This window comes from Ornithorhynchus anatinus, chromosome 6 (assembly GCF_004115215.2).
Source record: "Ornithorhynchus anatinus isolate Pmale09 chromosome 6, mOrnAna1.pri.v4, whole genome shotgun sequence".
Taxonomy (NCBI): Eukaryota; Metazoa; Chordata; class Mammalia; order Monotremata; family Ornithorhynchidae; genus Ornithorhynchus; species Ornithorhynchus anatinus.
The window spans coordinates 48224532-48248761 of record NC_041733.1 but is presented as its reverse complement, the minus strand read 5'-3'; the positions used below and the strand labels follow the sequence as shown (position 1 = coordinate 48248761).

The following is a 24230-nucleotide window of genomic DNA, read 5'->3' as shown; positions in this document are numbered from 1 at the left end:
TCCTCCGCCCGCTCGGCGGCGTGACCTCGGACGGGTCACTTCCTTCCTCCGGACCTCGGTGACCTCCTCCGCGAAACGGGGGGATGGAAACGGCGAGCCCCGCGTGGGACGCGGACCGCGCCCGACCGGATTCGCCCGTGGCCACCCGAGCGCTTGGGGCGGTGCTTCCCGTATAATGATAATCAGGGTATCGGTCAGGCGCTCCCTCCGTGCCGGGCACCGTTCTAAGCGCTGGGGTAGACACGGGGTCGTCGGGCTGTCCCCCGTGGGGCTCACGTCTTTTAATCCCCATTTTTACCGAGGAGGTCGCCGAGGCACAGAGAGGCGAAGCGACTCACCCGAGGTCACGCGGCAGACGGCGGCGGAGCCGGGATCCGAACCCATGACCTCCGACTCCCAAGCCCGCGCTCTTTCCACTGGGCCACGCAGCCTCTCTAGGAAGCGCCGCACCGATACCGCGATCATTGTCCTCCTCCTCCTCCTCCTCCTCCTCGGCCCGGCTCCGCCGCGGGTCCCGCCGTGTGACCGGGGGCGAGTCACTTCACTTCCCGGGCCTCGGGGACCTCATCTGTCAGATGGGAACCAAGATCGGGAGCCCCACGTCGGGCGGGGACCGCGTCTAACCTGACTCGCTTTTATCCGCCCCAGCGCTCAGTACGGTGCCCGGCACATAGGAAGCATTTAGGTACCACGATGATCATTCTTATCATCTGGGGTCTGGAGGCGTGGCCCGCTTGGTCTGGAGCTGGGGATCTGTGGGGTCCCTAAGCTGAGGGTTATCCTTCGGGGTTCATCGTTTCCCGAACGTTTTAATGATAAAAACGGCATCTTTCGAGCACTTTTACTCTGTGTCGCGCACTGCTGTAGGCGCTACGGAAGGTACGGTATAATCGGGTCCCACACGGGGCTCGCGGTCTCCGTAGGAGGGGGAACGGGTACCCAATTCCCATCTTACGGACGAGGTCACAAGCCCAGAGAAGTGAAGCGACTTGCCCCGAGTCACACGGGAGACGGGCGGCGGAGCCGGGATTGGAACCCGGGTCCTCCGACTCCCAGGACAGACCACCCTGCTTCCCTACACACCGTCGGAGCATCTGTTAAGCAGCGTGGCTCGGCGGAAAGAGCACAGCCTTGGGAGTCGGAGGTCACGGGTTCTAATCCCGGCTCCGCCGCTCGTCAGCCGTGTGACTCTGGGCGAGTCACTCAGCTTCTCCGAGCCTCAGTTGCCTCATCTGTAAAATGGGGATCAAGACCGTGAGCCCCAGGTGGGACCGCCTGATCGCCCTGTACCCCCCCCCCGCCCCCCAGCGCTCGGAACGCTGCTCTGCACCTAGTGAGAGCGCTTAACAAGTGCCGTTATTATTACTATTCTCGTTTCTACGCGCCGAGCACCGTACTGAACGCTGGGGTACGTACGCGATCGTCGGACCGAGCGGTCCCCGTCCCACGTGGGGCCGACGGTCTAACGCGGAGGCAGAAAACGGACCCAATCCTCATCCGACGGATGTGGAAAACGAGGTCCGGAGAGGTGAAGCGACTCGCCCGGGGTCCCGCGGCGGGCCGGGGGGACGAGCCGAGGCTGAGACGCGGGTTCCTTCCGCCCGGCCACCCTGCCTCCCTTCGATCGTTCCTCGGTCGGTTATTAACCGGAAAACGAGAGACTTCCTGGGAGTTGTTGGTGTTGGCCTTTGTAATCCGGCCTAACTTCTTCCTATTTCACAACTTCCTTTGGGTTCCCTTGCCGGGAGTTTGTTGTCCTTTCTGTAACGCCGCTCATTTTCCTCAAAAAGACCAATAATTTAAAAAAAAAAACTAGCATCATCAGTGCTATCGAGCGCTTCCTCGGTGCTCGGCCCCGGGCCCAGCGCTCGGAGAAGGACGGTGAAAAGGAGTTGAGAGACACGTTCCCTGCCCACCACGAGCTGACGGTCTATCAGTCAATCAGCGGTATCTACTGAGCGCTTCCTCGCGTGTACTGGGCGCTTGGGAGAGGACGGTAGGACCGAGTTGGTAGCCACGTTCCCTGCTCACAACCAGCCAGTCCACATTCTCTGCTGTCTGGACGGGGAGACGATCTGACCCCTGGTCTCATCTTGGCTGATTCCAATTTGAAAAGCAGAGAGGGGGGAATATGTGTTGTTTTCTTTAAAATGGTATTTGTTTAGGCCATCCCCATCTGCCAGGCACTGTACTGAGCGCAGGGGGTCGATCCAAGCTCACTAGGTTGGACACAGTCCCCGTCCCACATGGGACTCACGGTCTTAATCCCCATTTTGCAGAGGAGGCGACTGAGGCCCGGAGAAGTGAAGGGACTCGCCCGGGGTCGCACAGCAGGCGAGTGGCGGAGGGGGGATTAGAACCCAGGCCGTGCCCTTCCCCCGCGAATACGTCACCATTGGGTATCTTCACACCGTCCGCCCCGCGCCCCCCCCCCCCCACCCCCCCCCGTAAAACTTCCCCTGAGCCTCGGGCGGAGCCTGGACTGTGTCACCCCGGACAAGTCACTTCAGCGTGACTCAGCGGAAAGAGTCCGGGCTTGGGAGTCAGAGGTCGTGGGTTCTAATCCCCGCTCTGCCGCTTACCAGCTGTGTGACTGTGGGCGAGTCACTGTGACTTCACTTCTCTGGGCCTCAGTGACCTCATCTGGAAAAGGGGGATGAAGACTGGGAGCCCCACGTGGGAGGACAACCTGGTCACCTTCTATCTACCCGGCGCTCGGAACAGCGCTGGGCACGTAGTAAGCGCTTAACGAATACCAGAATTATTACTATTATCATTCAGTGCTTTGTTTTCAGTTCCCTTATCTGTAAAATGGACTGTGAGCCCCACGAAGGATAAGGGACTGTGTCCAACTTGATTGGCTTCCGTCATTCATTCATTCATTCATTCGGTAGTATTCACCGAGCGTTTACTATGTGCGGAGCACTGTACTAAGCGCTTGGAATGTACAGACGGGTGACAGATAGAGACAGTCCTGCCCTCTGACGGGCTTACGGTCTACTCGGGGGAGACGGGCGGACAGTCTATCCCGGTGCTCGGCACGGTGCTTGATCCGTAAAGTCCAATACCCCTATTACTGTCATCTCCCCGGCGCTTGGCACGGAGCGGTGGGACAGAAGCACCGTGACCTAGCGAGAAGAGCCCGGCCTTGGGAGTCAGAGGACCCGGGTTCTAATTTAGGTTCGGCCGCTTGCCGGCGGCGTGCCCCTGGGCAAGTCACTTGGCCTCCCTGGGCTTCAGCGTCCTCATCCGCAAAATGGGGATCGGATGCCCAATCTCCTGTCGAATGCTACTCCTACCGATGGTATCTATTAAGCGCCCGCTCCGGGCAAAGCGGCCCCGGGGTAGGGACAAGACCCTCGGGTCCCACGTGGGGCTGACGGCCCAAGTTCATTCAGTAGTATTTATCGAGCGCTTGCTACGTGCAGAGCACTGTGCTATGCGCTTGGTATGTGCAAATCGGTAACAGATAACAGATGAGCGAGCCGGGACCCTCACCCCGGAGCCGGGGGGCCGGGGGGGGGGGGGTCCCCTGGGGCTCGCCGAGCCAGCCTCCCGCCGCTTCTACCTCCACCGGCCGGGTCCGTCCCCATCCGGACAGATCCCTTGTCAGCCGGGTGACTGTGGGCAAGTCACTTAACCTCTCTCTGCCTCAGTGACCTCACCTGTCAAATGGGGACGAAGACCGTGAGCCTCACGTGGGACGACCCGATGACCCTGGATCTCCCCCAGGGCTCAGAACAGTGCTCTGCACATAGTAAGCGCTTAACAGATATCAACGTTATTATCAGTATCATTATTATTATCCCTTGCAGACAGCCTCGTGCTCCGTCTCCTCCTCTTCCTCCACCCCTTCCTCCCCCTTCCCCTCTACCCTTACTCCCCGCACCTCCTCTCCCTCTCTTTCCCCTCCTCCTTCTCCCTTTCCCCTTCTCTTTCCCCCCCCCCCTTCCCTCCTCTTCCTTCCTTCCTTCCCTTCATTCAGTCACATTTACTGAGCGCTTACCGTGTGCAGAGCACCGTCCCGTGCGCTTGGAAAGTACGGTTCGGCGACTAACGGAGACGCTCCCTACCCGACAACGGGCCGAGTCCGCGGGGGGGGGAGACAGACAACGAAACAAGTAGGCAGGCATCAGTGGCATCGATGTAAATAAGTAGAATTAGAGATATGGGCACCCCCTCCTGCTCCCTTCTCTCCCTTCGCCCCTTCCCCGTCCTCCCGTCTCTTCGCTCCCGGTGCCCGGCGGGCAGACCGGGCCCAGACCCTCCAGGCCGCGGCTGTGCAGGGGGCACCGGGCGGGGAGGGGGCACAGAGAGGGCCCGCGGCCGCGGCGGGCGGGCGAGCGACCCTCCCCCTTCCCTCCTCCCCGTCCCCTTGCCCTCATCCCACCCGGACCCTCTCCCAAGCCCCCCTCCCCGGTAGGCCTCCCCTCCCGCCCCCACCCGGCGGGTCCGGCCTCTGACCCCTCGTCGGTTGCAGCCTCCGGCCACGAGGATCCCGGAGCCCCCCGGCCCGCCCGACCCCGGCCCGCCCGGATCCCGCCCCGGGGACCGCCCCCGGAGCGACCACCGACCCCCGCGAGGACGGCACGGCGAGCCCGAGGCCCCCCGGCCGGCCGAGGAGCGGCCCCCCCGCCCAGGTACCCGCACCCGCCGCGCTGCCCTCGCCGGGCTCGGCGTGGGGATCCCCGGGGGGCGGGGACGGGGGGGACGGGGACTGCGGGTGGTCCGACAGCACGCAGTAAAGCGCCCAACAGACACCGTTACCGTCATTATTATTGTCATTAATAATCCCAGCACGGCCAGCGGCCCGCCGGGCGACCCTGGCCAGGTCACCTGACCTGTGAAAATGGGGCTCCGGTAGCCCTTCTCCGTCCCATGTTAGCGGGACGGGGACCGGCTCCCATTTTACTCAGGAGGGAACCGAGGCCCGGAGAGGCGAAGGGACTCGCCCCGATCACGCAGCCGATAAGCGGCGGAGCCGGGATTAGAACCCGCGACCTCCGACTCCCCAGCCCGGGCTCTTCCCGCTGAACGCCGCACCAGCGCTTTGCCCGGTGCTGGGCGCACAGTAGATGCCTCAAGGGTCCCACAGCTATTACCGGTGCACATACCGACGCTCAGTACGGCGCCTGGTGCTCGGTGGGCCCTTGATGCCACGGTCATTATCGGTATTAATATCTACACCGGCGCTTAACATCCGGTCTGGTCCGGAATCGACAGTGAACCAACATCCCAATTATCACTGTTATTATCGTACTTAAAACAATCACGACACCCGGACTCAGTACAGCATTCGCCGCACAGCGAGCCCTTAAATACCACGATCACCGTGACGGTCATCAACGTCTACACCAGCGTTTAAGTCTCATTCTCAGCACCTACCAGACAGCACGGTTATCGGCGTGGATGTCGGCGCCTGGCGACGAGGAGAGGTTCTCGCCGGACACCCCGTCACTACTGTTAATAATAATAATGATAATAATAATGTTGGTATTCGTTAAGCGCTTACTATGTGCCGAGCACCGTTCTAAGCGCCGGGGTAGACAGAGGGCAATCAGGTTGTCCCAGGTGGGGCTCACGGTCTTAATCCCCATTTTACAGATGAGGGAACTGAGGCGCGGAGAAGTTAAGTGACTCGCCCACGGTCACACGGCCGACAAGTGGCAGAGCTGGGATTCGAACTCATGAGCCCCGACTCCAAAGCCCGTGCTCTTTCCACCGAGCCACGCTGCCTCTCTTCCCTACTGTTCCCAGGGCCCTCGGCTCCGGCCGGATAATTCACTCAGGACCTCGGAACGGGGAAGGGTGGCGTCTCCGGGTTCGGCCTGGGGTCACTCGGCGGTATTCACCCAGCGCCTCCCGCGTGCGGGGCACTGTAGTGAGCGCTCGGGAGAGTCCGGCGCGACGGAGTCGGCGGACGGGTGCTCCGCCGCTGCGGAGGAGCCGGCACGGTCCCCAACCTGGCATTACATCTGAAGATTTAGAATCATACTTTATACGCGATAAATGACTTTATCCATTCACATCAACGTCCGCCTCCCCCTCCGGACCGTGGGCTCGTTACGGGCAGGGAACGTGTCGGCCGGTTGCGCCGTCCTTATTTTTACCGTATCCGCCGAGCCCTTACCGAGGGCCGGGCGCCGGAACGACGACGACACCAGTGCGGACGGTATCCGTCGAGCGCTTACTCCGTGCCGGGCGCCGTACCGAGCGCCGGGGTGGATCCGAGCAGGGCGAGTCGGACGCGGCCCCCGTCCCCCGTGGGGCTCGCGGTCTCCGTGCCCGTTTCACAGATGAGGTCCCCGGGGCCCGGAGAGGTCGAGCGACCTGCCCCAGGTCACGCAGCGGGCACGGGGCAGAGCCGGAATTAGAACCCGGGTCCTCTCCCTTCCGAGCCCGGGCTCTTAACGTTAACGTTGCTATTTATTAAGCGCTTACTGTGTGCAGGGCACTGTTCTAAGCGCTGGGGTAGATACAGGGTAATCAGGTTGTCCCGCTTGGGGCTCGCAGTCTTAATCCCCATTTTACAGATGAGGCAGCTGGGGCCCAGAGAAGTGAAGTGACTCGCCCACGGTCCCACAGCTGACGAGCGGCAGAGCCGGGATTCGAATCCATGACCTCTGACTCCCAAGCCTGGGCTCTTTCCACTGAGCCGTGCTGCTTCTCTACTAAGCCGTGCCGGTCAGTCGGGGAAAGCTTCCCAGAGGAGGTGGGATGTCGGAAACCCCTCTACGGCTCCTGAAAACTCATTTCGTTTGGGGGTTTTTTTCCGCCGTCGTCATTTTTTTGAGGAGGAAAAACCCTCCGAGGGTGAAGGAACGAGGCAGGGGCGAGACGGTCCTCCCTCCGCCCAGATAACGCCCCGGACCGGAATCGGCGTCCTTCCCCGCGGCCTCGCCTCCGGCCTGGTGTTTTGTCTCTGGTTTTCCCAGGCCTCGGAAGCCTTGATCCTGACCGTCAACAGTCCCTCCTCCTCCTCCTCCGACAGATGACTTCCGATTCCCGCTCCCCGCTCCGACCTGCCGAGGCCAGGGATCGAGGGCCACCGTCCCTGCCGCCCAGCCGGGCCGGCTTCTCGGAGAGGGAGGGGCCGAGCGGCCTAGTGGCTAGGGCCCGGGCCTGGGAGTCGGAGGTCCCGGGTTCTAAGCCCGGCTCCGCCGCTTGCCTTCTGTGGGACCTCACTAAATACCGACGTTATTATTACCGAGGAGCAGCGGGGCCTACTGGCTAGAGCCCGGTGCCGGGAGTCCAGGGTCCTCATCCCGGCTCCGCCGCTCGTCTGCTGGGTGACCTGGGGCGAGTCGCTTCATTTAACGAAGCGGCGCGGCTCGGCGGAAAGAGCCCGGCCTTCGGAGTCGGAGGTCATGGGTTCGACTCCCGGCTCTGCCACCTGTCTGGGGCCGACTTGTTCATTCCGAGCGCTCAGTACGGTGCTCCGCACGTAGTGAGCTCTCAATAAATACCGTTGAATGAATGAGTGAACTTGTCAGCTGTGTGACCGCGGGCGAGTCACTTCACTTCTCTGTGCCTCAGTCACCTCAACTGTAAAATGGGGATTAACCGGGAGCCTCCCGTGGGACGACCCGACGACCCCGTATCTACCCCGGCGCTCAGAACGGCGCTCCGCACACAGCGCGCGCTTAACAAATACCAGCATGGTGATTATTATTATTATTCTTATTAACGAGGAGCGGGGCGGCCGCGTGGAGAGAGCCCGGGGCCCGGGAGTCAGAGGACCTGGGTCCTCATCCCCACTCCGCCTCCCGTCCGCTCCGGTCTGCCGCGCGACCTCGGGACGGTCACTTGACCTCTCTGTGCCGCCGTTCCCCCATCGGCGAAATAGGGACGAAACACCGCGGCCACCTCTTACTTGGACCGTGAGCCCTAGGTGGGACAGGGACGGGGTCCGATTCATTCATTCGGCCATGTTTACTGAGCGCTCACTGTGTCCAGGCCATTCATTCGTTCATTCGACAGCGCTTACTGGGCGCTTACCGTGCGCAGAGCACCGTCCCGGGCGCTCGGGACAGACAGGTCGGCTCTCGGTCCGACCGACCTGGGGGAGTCCGGCATGACGACAGACAGGCACGTTCCCCCCCGCAGCGCGAGCTCACGGTCTCGAGGGGGAGACCCGTCCGACCGCGGCCGCCCCCGGGCTTAGCGCGACGCTCGGAATATGGGCCGTGCTCGAGAAATAACCACCCCCGTCGGTATCGGAGAGGGCTCGGGGTGTAAAAGAGAGGACCGGCTCCCTCTCCCGGGCCTGCCGCTCGCCCCCTTCCCTCCCCGACGGCAGGCGGGCGGCCCCCCGTTCCCAGCTCCCTCCCAGAGGCGGGAGGACCCCGCTTCCGGCTCCCCCCGGGGAGCGGGCGGCCCCCCCCCCCCGTCCCCAGCTCCCCCTTTGCGTCCGCAGAGGCCGCCCGGGCGTCGCCGCCGTGGCAGGGGGAGGCGGCGGACGAGGCTCGGTCCCCCCCCCGGGCCGGGGGTCTGCTGGGCCAGCTGCGGGACGACCACGGCGACCCCCTGCCGTCCCCCCGCTCCCTGGCCTGCGGGCACGGCCGGCGCTTCCTCGACGACCCCGACGCCCCTCCCTCGCCCCCCAGCTCGCACTCCTTCGTGAGGTGAGCGGCGGCGGGGAGGGGCCGGGCGGCGGAGGGCGGGCGGGAGGGAGGGAGGGAGGGCAACCCCCGGGTCGTTCCTCGACCCGCACCGTCCCCGCCCTCCAGGAGCCGCCGCTCTCCTGCGTGCGGAGCACTGGACCGGACACCTGGGAGAGCCCGACAGAGACGGCAGACGGGATCCCCGTCCTCACTGGTTCATCCGTCCCTTCAGGCGGATCTAGCGAGCGCCTGCCGCGTGCGGAGCACTGTCCCGGGCGCTCGGAAAGTACAGTTCGGCAACGGAACCGTGCCCCACCCGACCCTACCACGGGCTCACGGTCCGACGGTGGGCCCTCCGGGAGCCGCCGGTCTCCCGCGTGCAGAGCGCTGTGCCGAGCGCCCGAGGGAGGACGGTAGCGGGGGGGAGAGGCGGTCCCTACCCCCAGGCCCGGGGGGGGGGGGGGGGAGGGGGGCCCGACCGTCGGCCCGCCGCCCCCCCGTGAAGCCCTCCGGGGTCTCTGGGCAGGCGGCGGAGTTGGTCGGTGGGCTCGTGCGAAGACCTGCGGGAGGACCCGTCGCCCGCCCAGCTGACCCGCAGGATCCAGGGCCTCAAGGAGAAGATCAGACGGTTCGAGGACCAGTTCGAGGAAGAGCGGAAATACAGGGTGAGGGACCGCCGTCCCCTCCCCGGGGGCCGAGGGACGGGAGGGCCGACCGGAGGAGCCCTCGGTAGGACGGAGCGAGCGCCTCCCCCGTGCGGAGCGCTGGACCCCGCGTGCGGGAGGACCCGGGACAGTCAGTCCGCGCGACCCCTGCCCTCCGGGAACGTGGAGGCCGCTGGGTTCGGAGCACCGGACGGAGCCCTTGGGACAGGACGGGGGGGTCAGTGGGACACGGCCTCTGACCTCAAGGAGCTTCCCGTCCGCCCTGCGGACCACTGGACCGAGCGCTTGGGAGAGGACAGGAGAGTCAGACGCAATCCCTCTTGTCGAGCGTCTTACCGTCGGGGGAGACCGACGGGAAGATCAATTCCGGGGAGGGGAAACCGACGCGGGCATCGGTGCCGCGGGCGGGGCCCCGGCAGGCGGCGCCCCCAACCCCGGAGGGACGGGAGGGCGAGGCGCCGTCGAGGCCGGAGATGGGATGGGAGCCCCTCACCCCTCCCGGCTGACCCCCGCCCGCCCGCCGGGGTCTCACTCCGCGCCCTCCTCCGCAGCCGGCCCACAGCGACAAGGCGGCCCACCCCGACGTCCTCCGCTGGACCCACGAGCTCGCCAAGTGCCGGAAGCAGCTGAAAGGTCGGAAGCCCCGACCCCGATTCCGGCCGCCCTCCCCCCCCCGGCCCCGCCCCCGACCGTGACCCCGACCCCCCCCCACCCCCCGGCTCCGGCTCCGGCCCCCGGCCCCGTCCCTCCGGGCTCCGCCCCCGCCCCCGGCTCCGCCGGGGATACAGCCGTCGAAGGAGGACCGGGCCCGGGCCCGGGCCCGTCCCTCCGGCCCTGACCGTGCCCCCTCGGCCCCGACCCCGCCCAGACTCCAGGCTGCGGCTGTCGGAGGAGGACTGGGCCCCGGCCCCGATGCGTCGGCGCAGCCACACGCTCCCCCGGAGCTTCGGGTCGCAGCTGGAGCGGACGGCGGCCGGGACGGCCGGGACGGCGGGGGAGGGCACGGCCCGGGGGCCCGAGGCGGCGGACGGGCCCGGCCGGCCGGCTCCGGGGCCCGCCCTCTCCCCGCTCCGGACGCCGCCGCGGGACGCGACCGGCCGTTCCCGGGATGCCCAGGTGAGGGGCGTGGGGCCGGGGGTCGGGTCGCGGACCGGAAACGACGGCCGCCTCCCGTCGGGGCGACGCGCGTCCGCTCCCGCCGCCGGCGAGGCGGCGCGGCCCGGCGGCCGGACCCGGGTCGGCCGGTCAGGAGACCCGGGTTCGCGCCCGGGGTCCGATGCGTGACCTCGGGCGACTCGCTTCCTCTCGCGCCGCCCGACTCCGCCCTCCTCTCCCGAGCGCTCAGTCTGCCGCTCCGCCCCGAGCCGGCGCTCCGTCCGTACCACGGACGGTCAGGCCCGCCGAGGGCGGGGATCAGGCCTCGCGACTCTGTCGCGCTCTCCCGACCGCTCGGTCCGGCGCTCTGCACGCCCGAGGCTCTCGGCTCCTCGAGGGCGGGGATCGGGTCTGCTCACTCCCGTGTCGTCTCCTGAGCGCTCCGTACGGGGCCGGGCACACGTGAGGCCGTCAGCTCCTCGAGGGCTGGGACTGCATAAGCGCCATACACCCAGCGCTCAGTTTGACCCGAGGGTCGTCGGGTCCACGCTGTAGATGGACCGCCGACTGGGTCCCGGGCTCCGCGCGGGGCCGGGGGGCGGAATGCCCGCCGGGTCCCCGGGTCGCCTCCAGAGCTGGGAGCTCCGGACGTTTCATTCCACGGGGGCGAAGCGTGGGAACGCGGGGGCGGGGGGGTCGTTGTTCCAGGTTGCGGGCGCCGCCCCTCAAAAATGACCCCCCGGGACCGTATCTCTCCGCCCAGAGGCCGCCCCCAGGACCCTCTCTCCCGGCCCAGAGTCTCCCTGGCCCCCTCTCTTCCAGACCGGAGACTGCCGGGGCTGTCTCTTCCGGCCCAGAGACCCCACCCACCCACCCAGACCGTCTCTTCCAGCCAGTAGCACCCTTTAGGATCACCGTCTGCGGCCCGAAGACGCTCGGGCCCATCTCTCCTGGCCCACCGGACCCTGAGAACTATCTCTTTCGGCCCACTGGCCGCCCCCAGGACCATCCTCTCACGGCCCACGCTGACCCTCCCGGGACCATATCTTCCGGCCGAAAGACCCCCCGGGACCATCTCTTCCGGCCCAGAGACCCCCCGGGGACCCTCTTTTCCGGCTCAGAGAACTCCAGGACCATCTCTTCCTGCCGAGCGACCCTCCGGGACCCCCTCCTCCGGCCCAGAAACCCCCGGGACCGTCTCTCTCGGCCCAGAGTCCCCCTGGGATGACCGCTTCCGGCCCACGGTCCCCTAAGCCCATCTCTTCCGGCCCACCGACCCCCCCCGGGACCGTCTCTTCCGGCCCGCGGCACCCCCAGCCTCGCTACGTCCGACCCCCAGACCCTTGCGACCATCTCCTCCTGCCCACCGATCCTACTGGGACCGTCTCTTCTGGCCCAGACACTCCCGAGGCCGTCTCCGTTCAGAACGTGAGCCCGTCGCTGGGCGGGGACCGTCTCTCTCTGTTGCCGAATCGTCCCTTCCAAGTGCTTAGTCGGGTGCCCTGCACACAGTAAGCGCTCGATAAATACTATCGAACTGAATGGATCCCTTCCGGCCCAGAGAGCCCCGAGGCCGTCTCTTCCGGCCCCCGGCGCCCCCGGCCCACCTCTTCCGGCCCAGAGACCCTCGGTACCATCTCTTCCGATCCGAAGACCCCCGGACCGTACCTTTCGGCCCACGGCATCCCCAGGATGACCGCCTCTGGCTCGGGGACCCTCGGGGGCCACCTCTCCCGGCCCGCGACTCCCGCGGGCCCGTCTCCTGCGGCCCCCAGACCCCCCGGGACCACCTTGTAGGGTTCAGAGACCCTCCCCCCGGCCCAGCCCCGTCTCTCCTGGCCCACGGCCCCCCGGGTCCGTCCCCTTAGACCGAGCTCTGAGAGGCCGGCGTGCCAGGGCGGCGGCATGGAGCGGGCGAGCTTTGGCGAGGGCGGCGGGTGGCGAGAGCGGCCGGGGGCACGCCCGGCCGGCGGGCGAACCCCCGGGTGAAATCTTTCCGTGCTCTCCCCCGGCAGGACGTGAGCCGGAAGCAGACGGCGGCAGAGAAGGCGACTCTCCGGAGAGGCCCGCTGTGCTCCGAGGGCGTCCTGGGCCGGCCGGTGCGTGCCGGGGGCGGGCGGGGGGCGGGGGGGCGGGGGCGGGAAGGGGGCGGCCGGCCGCCGGACGAACCCCGCTCCCGGGCCCGCTGTCCCCGCCGACCCCGCGCGCGCCTCCTCGGGGGTGACCGCTCCACTCACGTCTGACCTCAACCCCCGGCCTCGCTCCCGCTGGGCCTCCCAGCGGGCAGTCGCTTAGTGGGTACGGAGCCCTCGCTCTGTACGGAGCACTGCACTGGATTCTTGGGAAAGACCAGTACAGTTAGTAGGCACTCTCCCCGCCCTCAAGGAGCTTCCAGTCTACGGTTTGCACGGCGCTGTACTGAACACCCGGGAGAGGACAGAAGAAGAGTTAACGGACACAATCCCCGCTCTCAAGGAGCTTCCGGGCTACTGTGTGCACAACACTGTATCCCACGCTCGGGAGAGGACGACAGATTTAGTAGACGCGGTCTCTGCCCTCAAGGGGCTTCCAGTCTGCTACGCGCGGAGCTCTGTACCGAGCGCCTGGGAGAGGACACTGCAGTTGTTAGATACGATCCCTGCCCTTGAGAAGCAGCGTGGCTTAACGGAAAGGGCCCGGGCTCGGGGGTCGGCGGTCATGGGTTCCAATCCCAGACCCGTCGCTCGTCAGCTGGGTGACTTTTGGGCAAGTCGCTTCACTTGTCTGGGCCTCAGTTCCCTCATCTGTAAAATGGGGATGAAGACTGGGGGCCCCACGTGGGACAACCTGAGGACCTTCTATCCACCCCAGCCGTGAGAACGGCGCCCGGCACATAGCGAGCGCCTAACGAATGCCATCGTGACGACTGTTTGCTCTGTGCAGGGCACTGTCCTGAGCACTTGGGAGAATACGGTACAGTCGGCATACGAGATGCCTGATCTCAAGGAGTTTCCAGTCCGCTCCGGGGAGAGCACCGCACTGAGCCCTTGGAAGAGGACGGTAGAAGTTAGAAGACAAGAGACCTACGGACGGTCCGTGCGCGGACCGTTGAACTCGGCGCAGGAAAGGGGACGACGGAGCCCGTAGATAACGGTCCCTGCCTTCGGGGAGCTTCCAGTCTCCTCTGCGCAGATCACCGTACGAAGCACCCGGGAGAATACAACGGAGATCGCTGCCCTCCGGGAGACTTCCGGTTTACTACGTGCCCGGCACTGAACTAAGCACTGGGGAGCGGACGGAACAGTTAACGCGCAGGATAGGGGCCCTCACAGAGACTTAGGGTCCGGCCCGTACAGAGCACTGGGGGGGGGGGGGGGGGAGGGTGACCGTCGGTAGACGTGACCTGTGCCCTCGGAGAGCTTCCAGTCTGGCGGGCGCAGAGCGCCGTACTACTACTCGTAATAACGTTGGTATTCGTTAAGCGCTTCCTACGTGCAGGGCACCGTTCTGAGCGCTGGGGTGGATACGGGGTTAATCGGATTGTCCCCTGAGGGGCTCACGTGTTTGAATCCCCATTCTTACGGATGAGGTGACTGAGGCACAGAGAGTTAAGTGACATGCCCAAGGTCACACAGCGGACACGTGGCGGAGTCGGGATCCGACCTCCGACTCCCAAGCCCGTGCTCCTTCCACAAAGCCACGCCGCTTCTCTAACCGACGGGGCGGGATCGAAGGAGTCAGTAGACGCTGGGAGAGTCCAGTAGGTACGGGGAAGCGAACGCCTCCGTGATCGCTTCCTTAGAAGGCGGGATCCCCGCCCTCAAAGAGACTCCGGTCCGCGGAGTGCGGAGCGCTGTCCCGAGCACTCGGGAGAGTCCAACAGAGTCAGTAGGCGTGCTCTCTGCCCTCAGAGAGCTTCCGGTTCACAAAGACGTGGGTTTTTCCCATCGGCACGAAAATGACCCAAAACGGCGGGCTTCGTCTCCTCCGGGCCCGCGGGACGGATCCCCCCGGTCCCGGCTGTGCCGGCCCGGCCGTCCCACCCGGCTGCCCCGTCGCGGCGGGGGAGGCTGGCACCGGCTCCGGCTCCCCCCGCGACGCCGCTGGCTCCCACCGCGCCGTCGGCTCCGGGAGGGCAGGGACCCAGCCCCCGGCCTCTCCTCTTCGTCTACGGTATTCGTCAGGCGCCCGCTATGTGCCAGGCACTGGACTGAGCCCCGGGGCGGATACGAGCTAATCAGGTTGGACACAGTCCCTGGCCCAGGCGGGGCTCGCAGTCTTAACCCCCGTTTTCCAGATGAGGGAACCGAGGCAGTCCTATCTATTAAAGCGCTTACTGTGCGCAGCGCGCCGTACTAAGCGCCTGGGAGAATCCGACAGAACGACAAACCGACGCGTTCCCTGCCCTCAGCGAGCTTCCGGTCTAGTTCGAATCCCGGCTCTGCCGCTCGTCGGCTGCGTGACCGCGGGCGGGTCGCTTCACTTCTCTGTGCCTCGGTAACCTCATCCGTAAGATGGGGATTAACCGTGAGCCTCACGTGGGACGACCCGACGACCCCGTATCTACCCCGGCGCTTAGAACGGTGCTCGGCACGTAGTAAGCGCTTAACCAATACCAACGTCGTTATTAGGGGAAGCAGCGCGGCTCGGCGGAAAGAGCACGGGCTTTGGAGTCAGGGCTCGTGAGTTCGAATGCCAGCTCCGCCACTCGTCGGCTGTGTGACCGCGGGCGAGTCGCTTCACTTCTCGGCGCCTCAGTTCCCTCATGTGTAAAATGGGGATGAAGACCGTTTCCCCCTGCGTCTACCCCAGCGCTTAGGACGGTGCTCGGCACACAGTGAGCGCTTAACAAATACCGACGTTATCATCATTAGAGGGAGAGACAGACATCAATAGAAGTGAGGGACGGATACGGACCTAAGTGGCGTGGGGCCGGCGGGGGAAGTCAAGAAAGGGAGCGAGCCGGGCGACGCGGAAGCGGGTCGGAGAAGAGGAGAGGAGGGCTTAGTCGGGGAAGGCCTCTCGGAGGAGACGCGGCCCACGGAGGCGCCGGCGACTCGGCCCAGGTTCCACGGCAGACGGGCAGCAGAGCCGGGACGAGGGCCCTCCGACCCCCAGGCCCCGGCTCTAGCCGCCAGGCCGTGCCGCTTCTCGCGTTCTCTCCCGGACACTCGGTACGGTGCCTTCAGGCCGCGGGCCCGGCCTCTGGTCTGGCAGCTCGCTGCGGCCAGGGAACGTGTCTGTTAACTGTTCTCTCGTCCTCTCCCAAGCGCTTAATCCGGTGCTCCGCACCCAGCGAGCGCTCGGGAAATACCGTTGACCGGCTGACTGCCGGGCACCCGGTAAGCGTCCGGCGCGTGCCCCGGATCGATCGGCGGCCCGGTCCTGGGGGGCCCCGGGCCGCCCGTGGCGGGGACGGGGGCGGCGGGGGACGCCGCCCCGGGGCCCCCGCTCCCGCGGGCCGGAGGACGGGGACCCCTCTGACGGCCGACGTCGTCCCCAGGGGACGGAGACGGAGCGTCCGCCCCCGAGGCCGCCGAGCGACCGTTACCGCGGAGTCAAGCGCATCTCGCCCCGGCCCGACCCCGTCCCGGTCCTGGTGAGTGACGGTGGCCCACCCCCACCCCACGGGCTCCTCCGGGGTCTGCCGGGGGCCTTCTCTCCCCCGGCTCTGACCCTGGGATGTTTTGGCTACTCCTGTTGTGTTGCCCTCTCCCAAGCGCTCGGGACGGTGCCCCGCACACAGTAAGCACTCGGTAAACACCACTGACCGACTGCTTGAACGTGGGCAGGGGACGTGCCCGATAAATCTGTCGTATTGTCCTCTCCCACGCTCTTAGGACAGTGCTCTACATGCAGTAAGGGCTCAGATACCGACGACTGATATCGGGGGCGGGGAACGGGCCTGCCGATTCTGTTGTACCGCGCGCTCTCTCACGCATTCAGTGCGGGTGCTCGGCAAACAGTAAGCGCTCGATAAGTACCGCTGACCGACCGGCTGCGGCTGGGAACCGTTTCCGCCAATTCTGTCGCACTGTGCTCTCCTAAGTGCTTGGCACGGCGCCCCGCACGCAGTAGACGCTCAGTAAACGTAACCGTTGGATCGACTGCACCCTTCTGACTTTCTCCCGTTCCCCGGCCGCCCCCTCGTCTGTCGCGAGTAGCAAGTGGCAGAGGTGTCTACCGGGCACCCTCTGGGGGCGAAGTGCCGGGGAAACACGGAATAAAAAAGCGGCCCTCTTTTAGAGTTTCCGTTGAGCGCTTCTCCGTCGTATTTACTGAGGCGCTCACTGTACGCGGAGCACCGTACGGGTACTCTGGAGAGGGCAGGCTGACAGGACAGACGCGTTCCCTGCCCACAACAAGCTTACAGTCTAGAGGGGAAGGGGAAAATAAAGATAAATAAACTGTGGATAAGCGGCGTGGGGCCGGGTGGGGGGGGAACGAATAAAGGCAGCGAGTCAGGAGGGCTTTGAAAGCCGGCGGTGACGAGTCTCCGTTGGGTACGGCGGTGGGTGGGCGACCTGGACCGAACGTTATTGCAGAAAAATGACCCGGGGGAAGGGGACGAGGGGCGGGGCGCGGCGTGCGCGGGGTGGGGGTGAGGGGTGGGCCGCGGGGGCCGAGGGGCGGCCTCCCCGGGCCGGGCGTCCGGCGTCCGCCCGCTCGGGCGGGCCCGGGGTCCGGCGCGGCCGGGGCGGGCCGGGGATCGCGGTCGGCGCAAGATGCTCGTCGGCGCCCGTCTCCCAGGGGTCTCCCGCCGGCAAGCCCAGAAGCCCCCTGCTGCAGCCCATCATCGAAGGGGAAACGGCTTTCTTCTTCAAGGAGACGGAGGTGAACCGCCCCCCCCCCGCCCCCCCCCCCGGGCCTTGCCCTTCCCGCCCCCTCCGGCCCCTCGGCGATGGACGCCTCCCAGAGAGACGGACCGCGACCTCCGCCCCTCGCACTGGACGCGCTTCCCGTCCCACGTGGGGCTCGCGGTCTCCATCCCCATTTGACAGATCAGGGACCCGAGGCACAGAGAAGTGAAGCAGACACGTCTGCCGTGCCACAGCTGGGACCAGAAGCCCGGTCCTCCGCCTCCCGGGTCCGGGCTCTTTGCGGCAGGCCACGCCGCTTCCCCGAGAGGACCCAAAAAAGCGGGTTTTGGGGGCCGGTTCTCCCCTTTCTCCCCCGTGGAAGGTCAGGGGTCGGGCTGTGGCGGTCCGGGGGGGGGGGGGGGTGTCACCCGCCGGGCATTCGTTCATTCAACAGCATTCATGAGCGCTCACTAGGTGCGGAGCACTGTACTGAGCGCTTGGAAGGTACAAACGGGTAACAGAAAGAGACGGTCCCTGCCCTGCGAGGGGCTCACGGCTCAGAGGCGGCGTGGCTCGGTGGAAAGAGCACGGGCTTTGGGGTCAGAGGTCATGAGTTCGAATCCCAGCTCCGCCACCCGTCGGCTGCGTGACTGCGGGCGAGTCACTTCACGTCTCTGGGCCTCAGTTCCCTCATCTGTAAAATGGGGACGGAGACCGCGAGCCCCACGTGGGACGACCCGATTCCCCCGTGTCTACCCCAGCGCTCAGGACGGTGCTCGGCACACAGTGAGCGCTTAAGAAACCCCGACGTTATTAACCGGGGGAGACGGACAGACGAGAAGGACAGCGATAGACAGAATCGAGAGAAACAGAATCAAGAGGGCAGGCAGCCATCCGAACCGTCAGCACGGACGCCACCTGCTTCCCCGGCACGGGGGGGCGTGCCGGACCCCCGTCCTCTCCCAGATGCTTAGTCCAGCGCTCCGCACGCAGTGGGCGCTCAGTAAATACCACCGACTGACCGACCCCTCGTCGACCTCACGGGTGCTGGGGGGCCCGGGGCCCGGGCTCGGTGACGACGACACCGACCCCGGGGATGACTGGCCTCTCCTCAGGAGGAGGAAGCGGAGGAGGAGGAGGGCGAGGAGGAGGAGGAGGAGGAGGAGGAGGAAGAGGAGAGCAAGGAGACCCCGGAGGTCACCGTCCCCGCGACCCCGGACCGGCCGGAGGGCCGGGTGGACGACGGGGTCCCCGCTGCGGACGAGAGGGCGTCCCCGAGAGGCGGCGGCCGGGACCGGCGCCTGTCCAACCTGCACGCGGCCCCCGTGTACGCCACCGACGGGGCCCCCCCGCACGGTGCCGGGTTAGGAGGCGGAGACGGCGCGCCGCTACTGCCGGGGTGGGGCGGGACCCCCGAGGGGGCGAGGGCTGGGCCCGGAGGGTCACCGGGGCAACCGAGGCCGGGCCCCTGGGCCGAGGGGGCGACGGGGCGACGGAGAGGGGGGTCCAGAGGTCACCCCGAGTCGGTTTCTCCGCCGCCCCGAGCCCTCCGCCCGCGGCCGCCTGACGGCAGGCCCGCGCGTGACCGGCGACCGTGGGAGGTCGGCGGCCGGGCGGGACGGTGTCGTCCGAGGGAGGGGGCGGGGGGGTCGGCGTGTGAGACGGCCGGGTCGCGGCCGGTCTCTCGGGTGATGACGGCCCCTCCCCGGGTCTCCTCCTCGGGGGTCCCCAGGCCCGAGCTCCTGGAACAGCTGCAGGAAGCGCGAGAAGAGAAGAGGAGGGTCCGGAAGAAACTGCGAGACTTCGAGGATCTCTTCTTCAGACGGAACGGAAGGTAGGACGCCCCCCTCCTCCCCCGGGCTCCCCTCGCCCCGTCGAACCCGCCCCCCCGGGAAGAGCCAGGAGGACCGGGGATCGGGCCGGGGAGACGGGCCCGGGAGACGGGGAGGCCGGCGGCGGCCACGGCCACGGCGGCGGGGAGACGACGGCGCTCCCCAGGGCAAAGCGAGGCCGGGGACCCGCGGGCGAGGAGGGGTCGGGGTCGGCCCGCCGCCCTCCCCGCCCCTCCGAGCCCGGAGCCCCCCGAGGGAGGGGTCCGACTAGGGGCGCCGCCGGCGTCCTCCCCTCCCGGCCCCGGCCCCGCCGTTCGCGCCTCGGACCCTCGGCCCGTCGCGGGGAGGCGTGCGGAGAGGGGGTCCGGGGCCCGGGCGGACGGGCCCTGACGGAGCCCCCCGTTTCGGGCCAGGACGGTCCAGAGGGAGGACCGCGGCCCCGCGGGCCGGGACTATGACCGCTACAAGCACCTCAAGGCCGAGCTCAAGCTGCTGGAGGCCCTCGTCACCAAGAGAGGCCTGGGAGCCCAGGGCCCGTGACCGCGGACCCGCCGACGCGCGCGGACGCGACCCGGGGGGACCCGCCGCCGTCCACCCGACCCCCGGGCCTCCCCCGGGCGGGTGCGGGGCGGCGGGCCCCGGGAGCCCGGGACCGGCCCGGGGGGGGCTCTCGGCCCGGGGGGCCGCCGGGGGGGGGGGGGGCGGCGCGGGGGTGAACGAGGCCAAGGGGAAGAGGCCGGAGCCGCCTAAGGACCGGCGGCCGGCCCCGGGCGGAGGGGTCCGTGGGCCAGAGGGTCGGGGTCCGCCGGGCCGGGTCGGTGGTGCCGCCGGGGGGTTTTCCCGTCGGACCTCTGGCACCGGGGGCGGGAGGACCTCCTTCTCAGCTCCCGCCCCCTCGTTGCGGGGGGTATCCGAGCGGGGGAGGGACCTCTCCCACTCCAGGGCTGGGGTTGTTCCCCTCAGACTGCTAGGGGGGCAGGGGGCCCTCGTTCTCGGCTCCCGCCCCCCGGGGTCGACCGGGGGGCAGGGACATCCAGGGGAGCGAACCCTCCCACTCCTCTGCCCGGGGCTTTCTCCCCTCAGACCCCCCGGGGGGATTTTGGAGGGCGGGGAGGGGGGCGGGGGGGGGGGCCTCGTCCTCGTTCTAGGTCCTCCCCCCCCCCTCGGAGAGGGGAGGGCGCATCCCGGGGCGCGACCCCTCCCATTCCAGAGCCGGGGCCCTCCCGGTCTCCCCCGGCCCCCGCACTGCGGCAGGACGGGCACCGGTGCACTTTAGCGCGTTTTGTATTTTTTAAATCTCCACGCGGACCACGGAAATCCGCCCGACCCGAAGCGGGTGTCTTTCCGGCGCGCCTCGCCCACGCTCCCTCCGTAAAGAGCGGCCGTCTTCCGGGCGAGCCGCCGCCCGCCCGCGAGACCCTCGCCCCTCGCCCCTCGCCCCTCTGGAAGGAGAAATAAAACCCCGGCAGCCCACCCGGGGCATCACAGGAACGAGACGATGCCATCCGTGTCCGCGGCCCTGTCCGATTCCCGCTCCGGGCCAAATCAACTGCACGCCAACACTGGCGGGGGGAAAGAAAAACGGCGCTATTTTCTTCCGGGCGTTTCCTTTCCTTCAAGAAGGGAGAGGACGTCAGAGTGGGCGGCGCGGCCCGGGCCTGCAAGTCAGAAGGACCCGAGTTCGGATCCTGCCGGCTCCTCGTCCGCTCTCGGTCGCGTTTGCCGAGCGCTCGCCGTACGCAGAGCGCCGGACCGAGACCCGGGAGAGGACGACGACGGAAGACCAGACGACGTTTCCCGCGGACGAGGGGCCGCGGGACCCCGGACGAGTCGCCCCGCTGGGCCTCGGTCACCCCGCTGTCAAGCGCTCGCTACGGGCCGGGCGCCGTTTCAAGCGCCGGGTCGGATTCGAGGTCGTCGGGTCGGCCACGGCCCCGGTCCCACGTGAGGCCCTCGGTCCCCATTTTACAGAGGAGGGAACCGAGGCCCGGAGATGCGAGGCGGGTCGGCCACGGTCACCCGGCAGGGCCGGGGCGGGAACCCAGGTCCTCCCGCCCCCCCCGGGCCCGCCCGGGCTCTGGCCACCAGCCCAGGCTCCCGCACGGTGGGGAGGAGCACCGTGAGCCCCATTCGGGACAAGGGACCGTCTAGTCAAGCGTCTAGTACGGCGCCTTGCACGTAATGATAAAAAAAACGCCCGACGGGGGTGACCCCGGCCCGTGGAGCGGGCCGGCCCCGGCGGCGGAGCCGTGGGGAGGCCCGTGCCATCCGAGCACCCCTGCGTCCGCCCCGCCAGCTGCCGGGGCTGCCCGCGTGACCCTCAGGCCGTGCACGGCGGTCATCCGTTCGACGGTGTTTATCGAGCGCTCACTGTGTGCAGAGCGCCGGACTAGGCGCCCGGAACGTACGAGTCGGCAACGGACGGCCGCCGTCCCCGCCCCGTGACGGGCTCACGGTCTGATCGGGGCAGACGGGCAGACGGGCACGAGGGCGACGGATGGGGTCGGGGGGGAAGAACCTCTCGTAAAAACAGTGGCAGATAAATGGAGTCGGGGTGACGTACACCTCGTTAAACAAAATGAAATAAATAGGGTGAGGAAGACGTCATCCCTCAGGTGGGTCGCCACGTACGAGAGTCCTCGCTCACGACGCTCACCCCTCGCGCGGGTCACCGTATCGGAGGGTCGCCGCCCGCCCGGGTCGCCGGGCCCGAGGGTCGCCGGGCCCCAGGGCCGCCCCTCGTTCGGATCGCCGGGCACGAGGTCGCCCCTCGCGAGGGTCACCCGGCACGACGGTCACCCCTCACGGGGGGCAGCGGGCACGAGGGCCGCCCCGGCGACGAGGCCCGGGCGCCACGCTCCGCGCCGCCCTCTGCCCGCCCCGCCCCGCACCCCCGACCCCTCCCACCCCTCGGTCACCGGGGTCACCCTCGGTCGCCTCCTCGGGCGCAGGCGGGTCAAGGGAGCTCGCGCGTCGTCTGCTTCTTCGTAGAATTACGTACGATACTGACGGCATCTGGTAAGCGCTCACTGTGCGCCGAGCGCCGTTCTCGGCGTCGGGGAGGATGCGGAGTCATCGGGTGGGCCCCCCCGTGGGGCTCCCGGCCTTCCTCCCCGTTTTCCAGATGAGGAGAACTGAGGCCTAGAGAAGGGAAGTCCCCCAGCTGACGAGCGGCGGAGGCGGGATTCGAACCCAGGACCTCTGCCTGCCAAGCGCGGGCTCTTTCCACTGAGCCGAGCTGCTCCTCTAAACCCATGTCTGGGGGCGGGCCGGGGCCGGGGCTCTTACCTGGCCGGGGGTCGGGGGGTCGGGGGGTCGGGGGGTCGGGGGGACGCTGGGCTGCAGGCCGCGGGCGTGGGGGAGGAAAGGGGAGGGGGAGCAGGAGCAGGGGCAGGGGACCCGCCCTCCCGCCGCCCGGACACCCGCGCCCACCCAGGCTCCGCCCACCCCGGGCCCCGCCCCCCGAAGGCAACGCCCAATCGCGCTCCGATCCCAGAGGCTCCGCCCCTCCCCCCCCGGGCCCCGCCAATCGGGCGTCGATCCCCGGGGCCCCGCCCACTTAGGCTCCGCCCCCGAGGCCCCGCCCCCGAGGCCCCGCCCCCAGAAGCCAACGCCCAATCGGGCGTCGATCCCCGAGGCCCCGCCCACACAGGGGCTCCGCCCACTGGGCCCCGCCCACCGAAGGCAACGCCCAATCGCGCTCCGATCCCAGAGGCTCCGCCCCTCCCCCCCCGGGCCCCGCCAATCGGGCGTCGATCTCCGGGGCCTCGCCCACTTAGGCTCCGCCCCCGCCCCCGAGGCCCCGCCCCCGAAGCCAACGCCCAATCGGGCGTCGATCCCCGAGGCCCCGCCCACTTAGGAGCTCCGCCCACTGGGCCCCGCCCACCGAAGGCAACGCCCAATCGCGCTCCGATCCCAGAGGCTCCGCCCCTCCCCCCCCGGGCCCCGCCAATCGGGCGTCGATCCCCGGGGCCCCGCCCACTTAGGCTCCGCCCCCGAGGCCCCGCCCCCGAGGCCCCGCCCCCAGAAGCCAACGCCCAATCGGGCGTCGATCCCCGAGGCCCCGCCCACTCAGGGGCTCCGCCCACTGGGCCCCGCCCACCGAAGGCAACGCCCAATCGCGCTCCGATCCCAGAGGCTCCGCCCCTCCCCCCCAGGGCCCCGCCAATCGGGCGTCGATCCCCGGGGCCTCGCCCACTTAGGCTCCGCCCCCGCCCCCGAGGCCCCGCCCCCAGAAGCCAACGCCCAATCGGGCGTCGATCCCCGAGGCCCCGCCCCCTTACGGCCCCGCCCCCCCCCCGATCGCCGCTCTCCGAGATCCCGGCTCGTTGAGTGACAGCTCCTCTGGCCCATGGGACGGGCCCCCCGGGGGGGCGGGACTGCGGAATCGATTTCGGTGCTTTCTCTCCTTCGTCTTAATAACGTTGGTATCTGTTAAGCGCTTACGATGTGCCGAGCGCTGTTCTAGGCGCGGGGGGGAGAGACGGGGTCGTCGGGTCGGCTCACGGTCTTCACCCCCATTTTGCAGACGAGGCAACTGAGGCCCAGGGAAGGGACGTGACCCGCCCACAGTCCCACAGCTGACAAGGGGGGCGGAGGCGGGATTCGAACCCGCGACCTGTGACTCCCCAGCCCGGGCTCTTTTCACCGAGCTACTCTGCTTCTCTCACGTTGCTATCTGTGAAGCCCTTACTGTGTGCAGAGCACTGGACTAAGCAATGGGGGAGATTCAGGGTCATTCCTTCCTTCCTTCCTTCCTTCCGTAGTATCTATTGAGCGCTTACTATGTGCAGAGCACGGGACTAAGCGCTTGGAATGGACAAATCGCTAACGGAGACAATCCCCGCAGGCGGTCCCGCGTGAGGCTCCCAGTCTTAATAATAATAATGATAATAACGTTGGTATCTGTGAAGCGCTTACCCTGCGCCGAGCACCGTTCTAAGCGCTGGGGGAGACACGGGGGAATCGGGCGGTCCCACGTGGGGCTCACGGTCTTCGTCCCCATTTGACAGAGGAGGGAACTGAGGACCGGAGAAGCGAAGCGACCCGCCCCCGGTCACACGGCCGACGGGTGGCGGAGCTGGCATTCGAACCCGTGACCTCTGACTCCAAAGCCCGTGCTCTTCCCCCTGAGCCACGCTGCTCCTCGGTCTTCGTCCCCATTTGACAGAGGAGGGAACTGAGGCCCGGAGAAGTGAAGCGACCCGCCCCGAGTCACCCAGCCGAGCGGCGGCGGAGCTGGGATTCGAACCTCCG

At 67.8% G+C, this 24230-nt stretch overlaps 1 protein-coding gene across 1 annotated transcript; it reads left to right on the top strand.

Moving 5' to 3' along the window:
- The first annotated feature begins 8179 nt into the window (after positions 1 to 8179).
- Positions 8180 to 19556, top strand: FAM13A (family with sequence similarity 13 member A). Its single transcript, XM_039912324.1, has 11 exons — positions 8180 to 8213; positions 8417 to 8624; positions 9130 to 9268; positions 9820 to 9901; positions 10137 to 10384; positions 12379 to 12462; positions 15846 to 15941; positions 17093 to 17176; positions 18258 to 18505; positions 18875 to 18976; positions 19388 to 19556. The coding sequence occupies exons 1-11, from the start codon at positions 8180 to 8182 to the stop codon at positions 19512 to 19514; spliced, it is 1452 nt and encodes a 483-aa protein (XP_039768258.1). The 3' UTR covers positions 19515 to 19556.
- Positions 19557 to 24230: the final 4674 nt, after the last annotated feature.

Excerpts from the sequence above, each read along its gene's own strand:
- FAM13A (XM_039912324.1), top strand. The coding sequence starts at position 8,180 with ATGGGCCGTGCTCGAGAAATAACCACCCCCGTCG. Across the intron at positions 10,385-12,378 it reads GCCGTTCCCGGGATGCCCAG|GACGTGAGCCGGAAGCAGAC; the intron begins GTGAGGGGCGTG and ends CTCCCCCGGCAG. Across the intron at positions 15,942-17,092 it reads CCGACCCCGTCCCGGTCCTG|GGGTCTCCCGCCGGCAAGCC; the intron begins GTGAGTGACGGT and ends CCCGTCTCCCAG.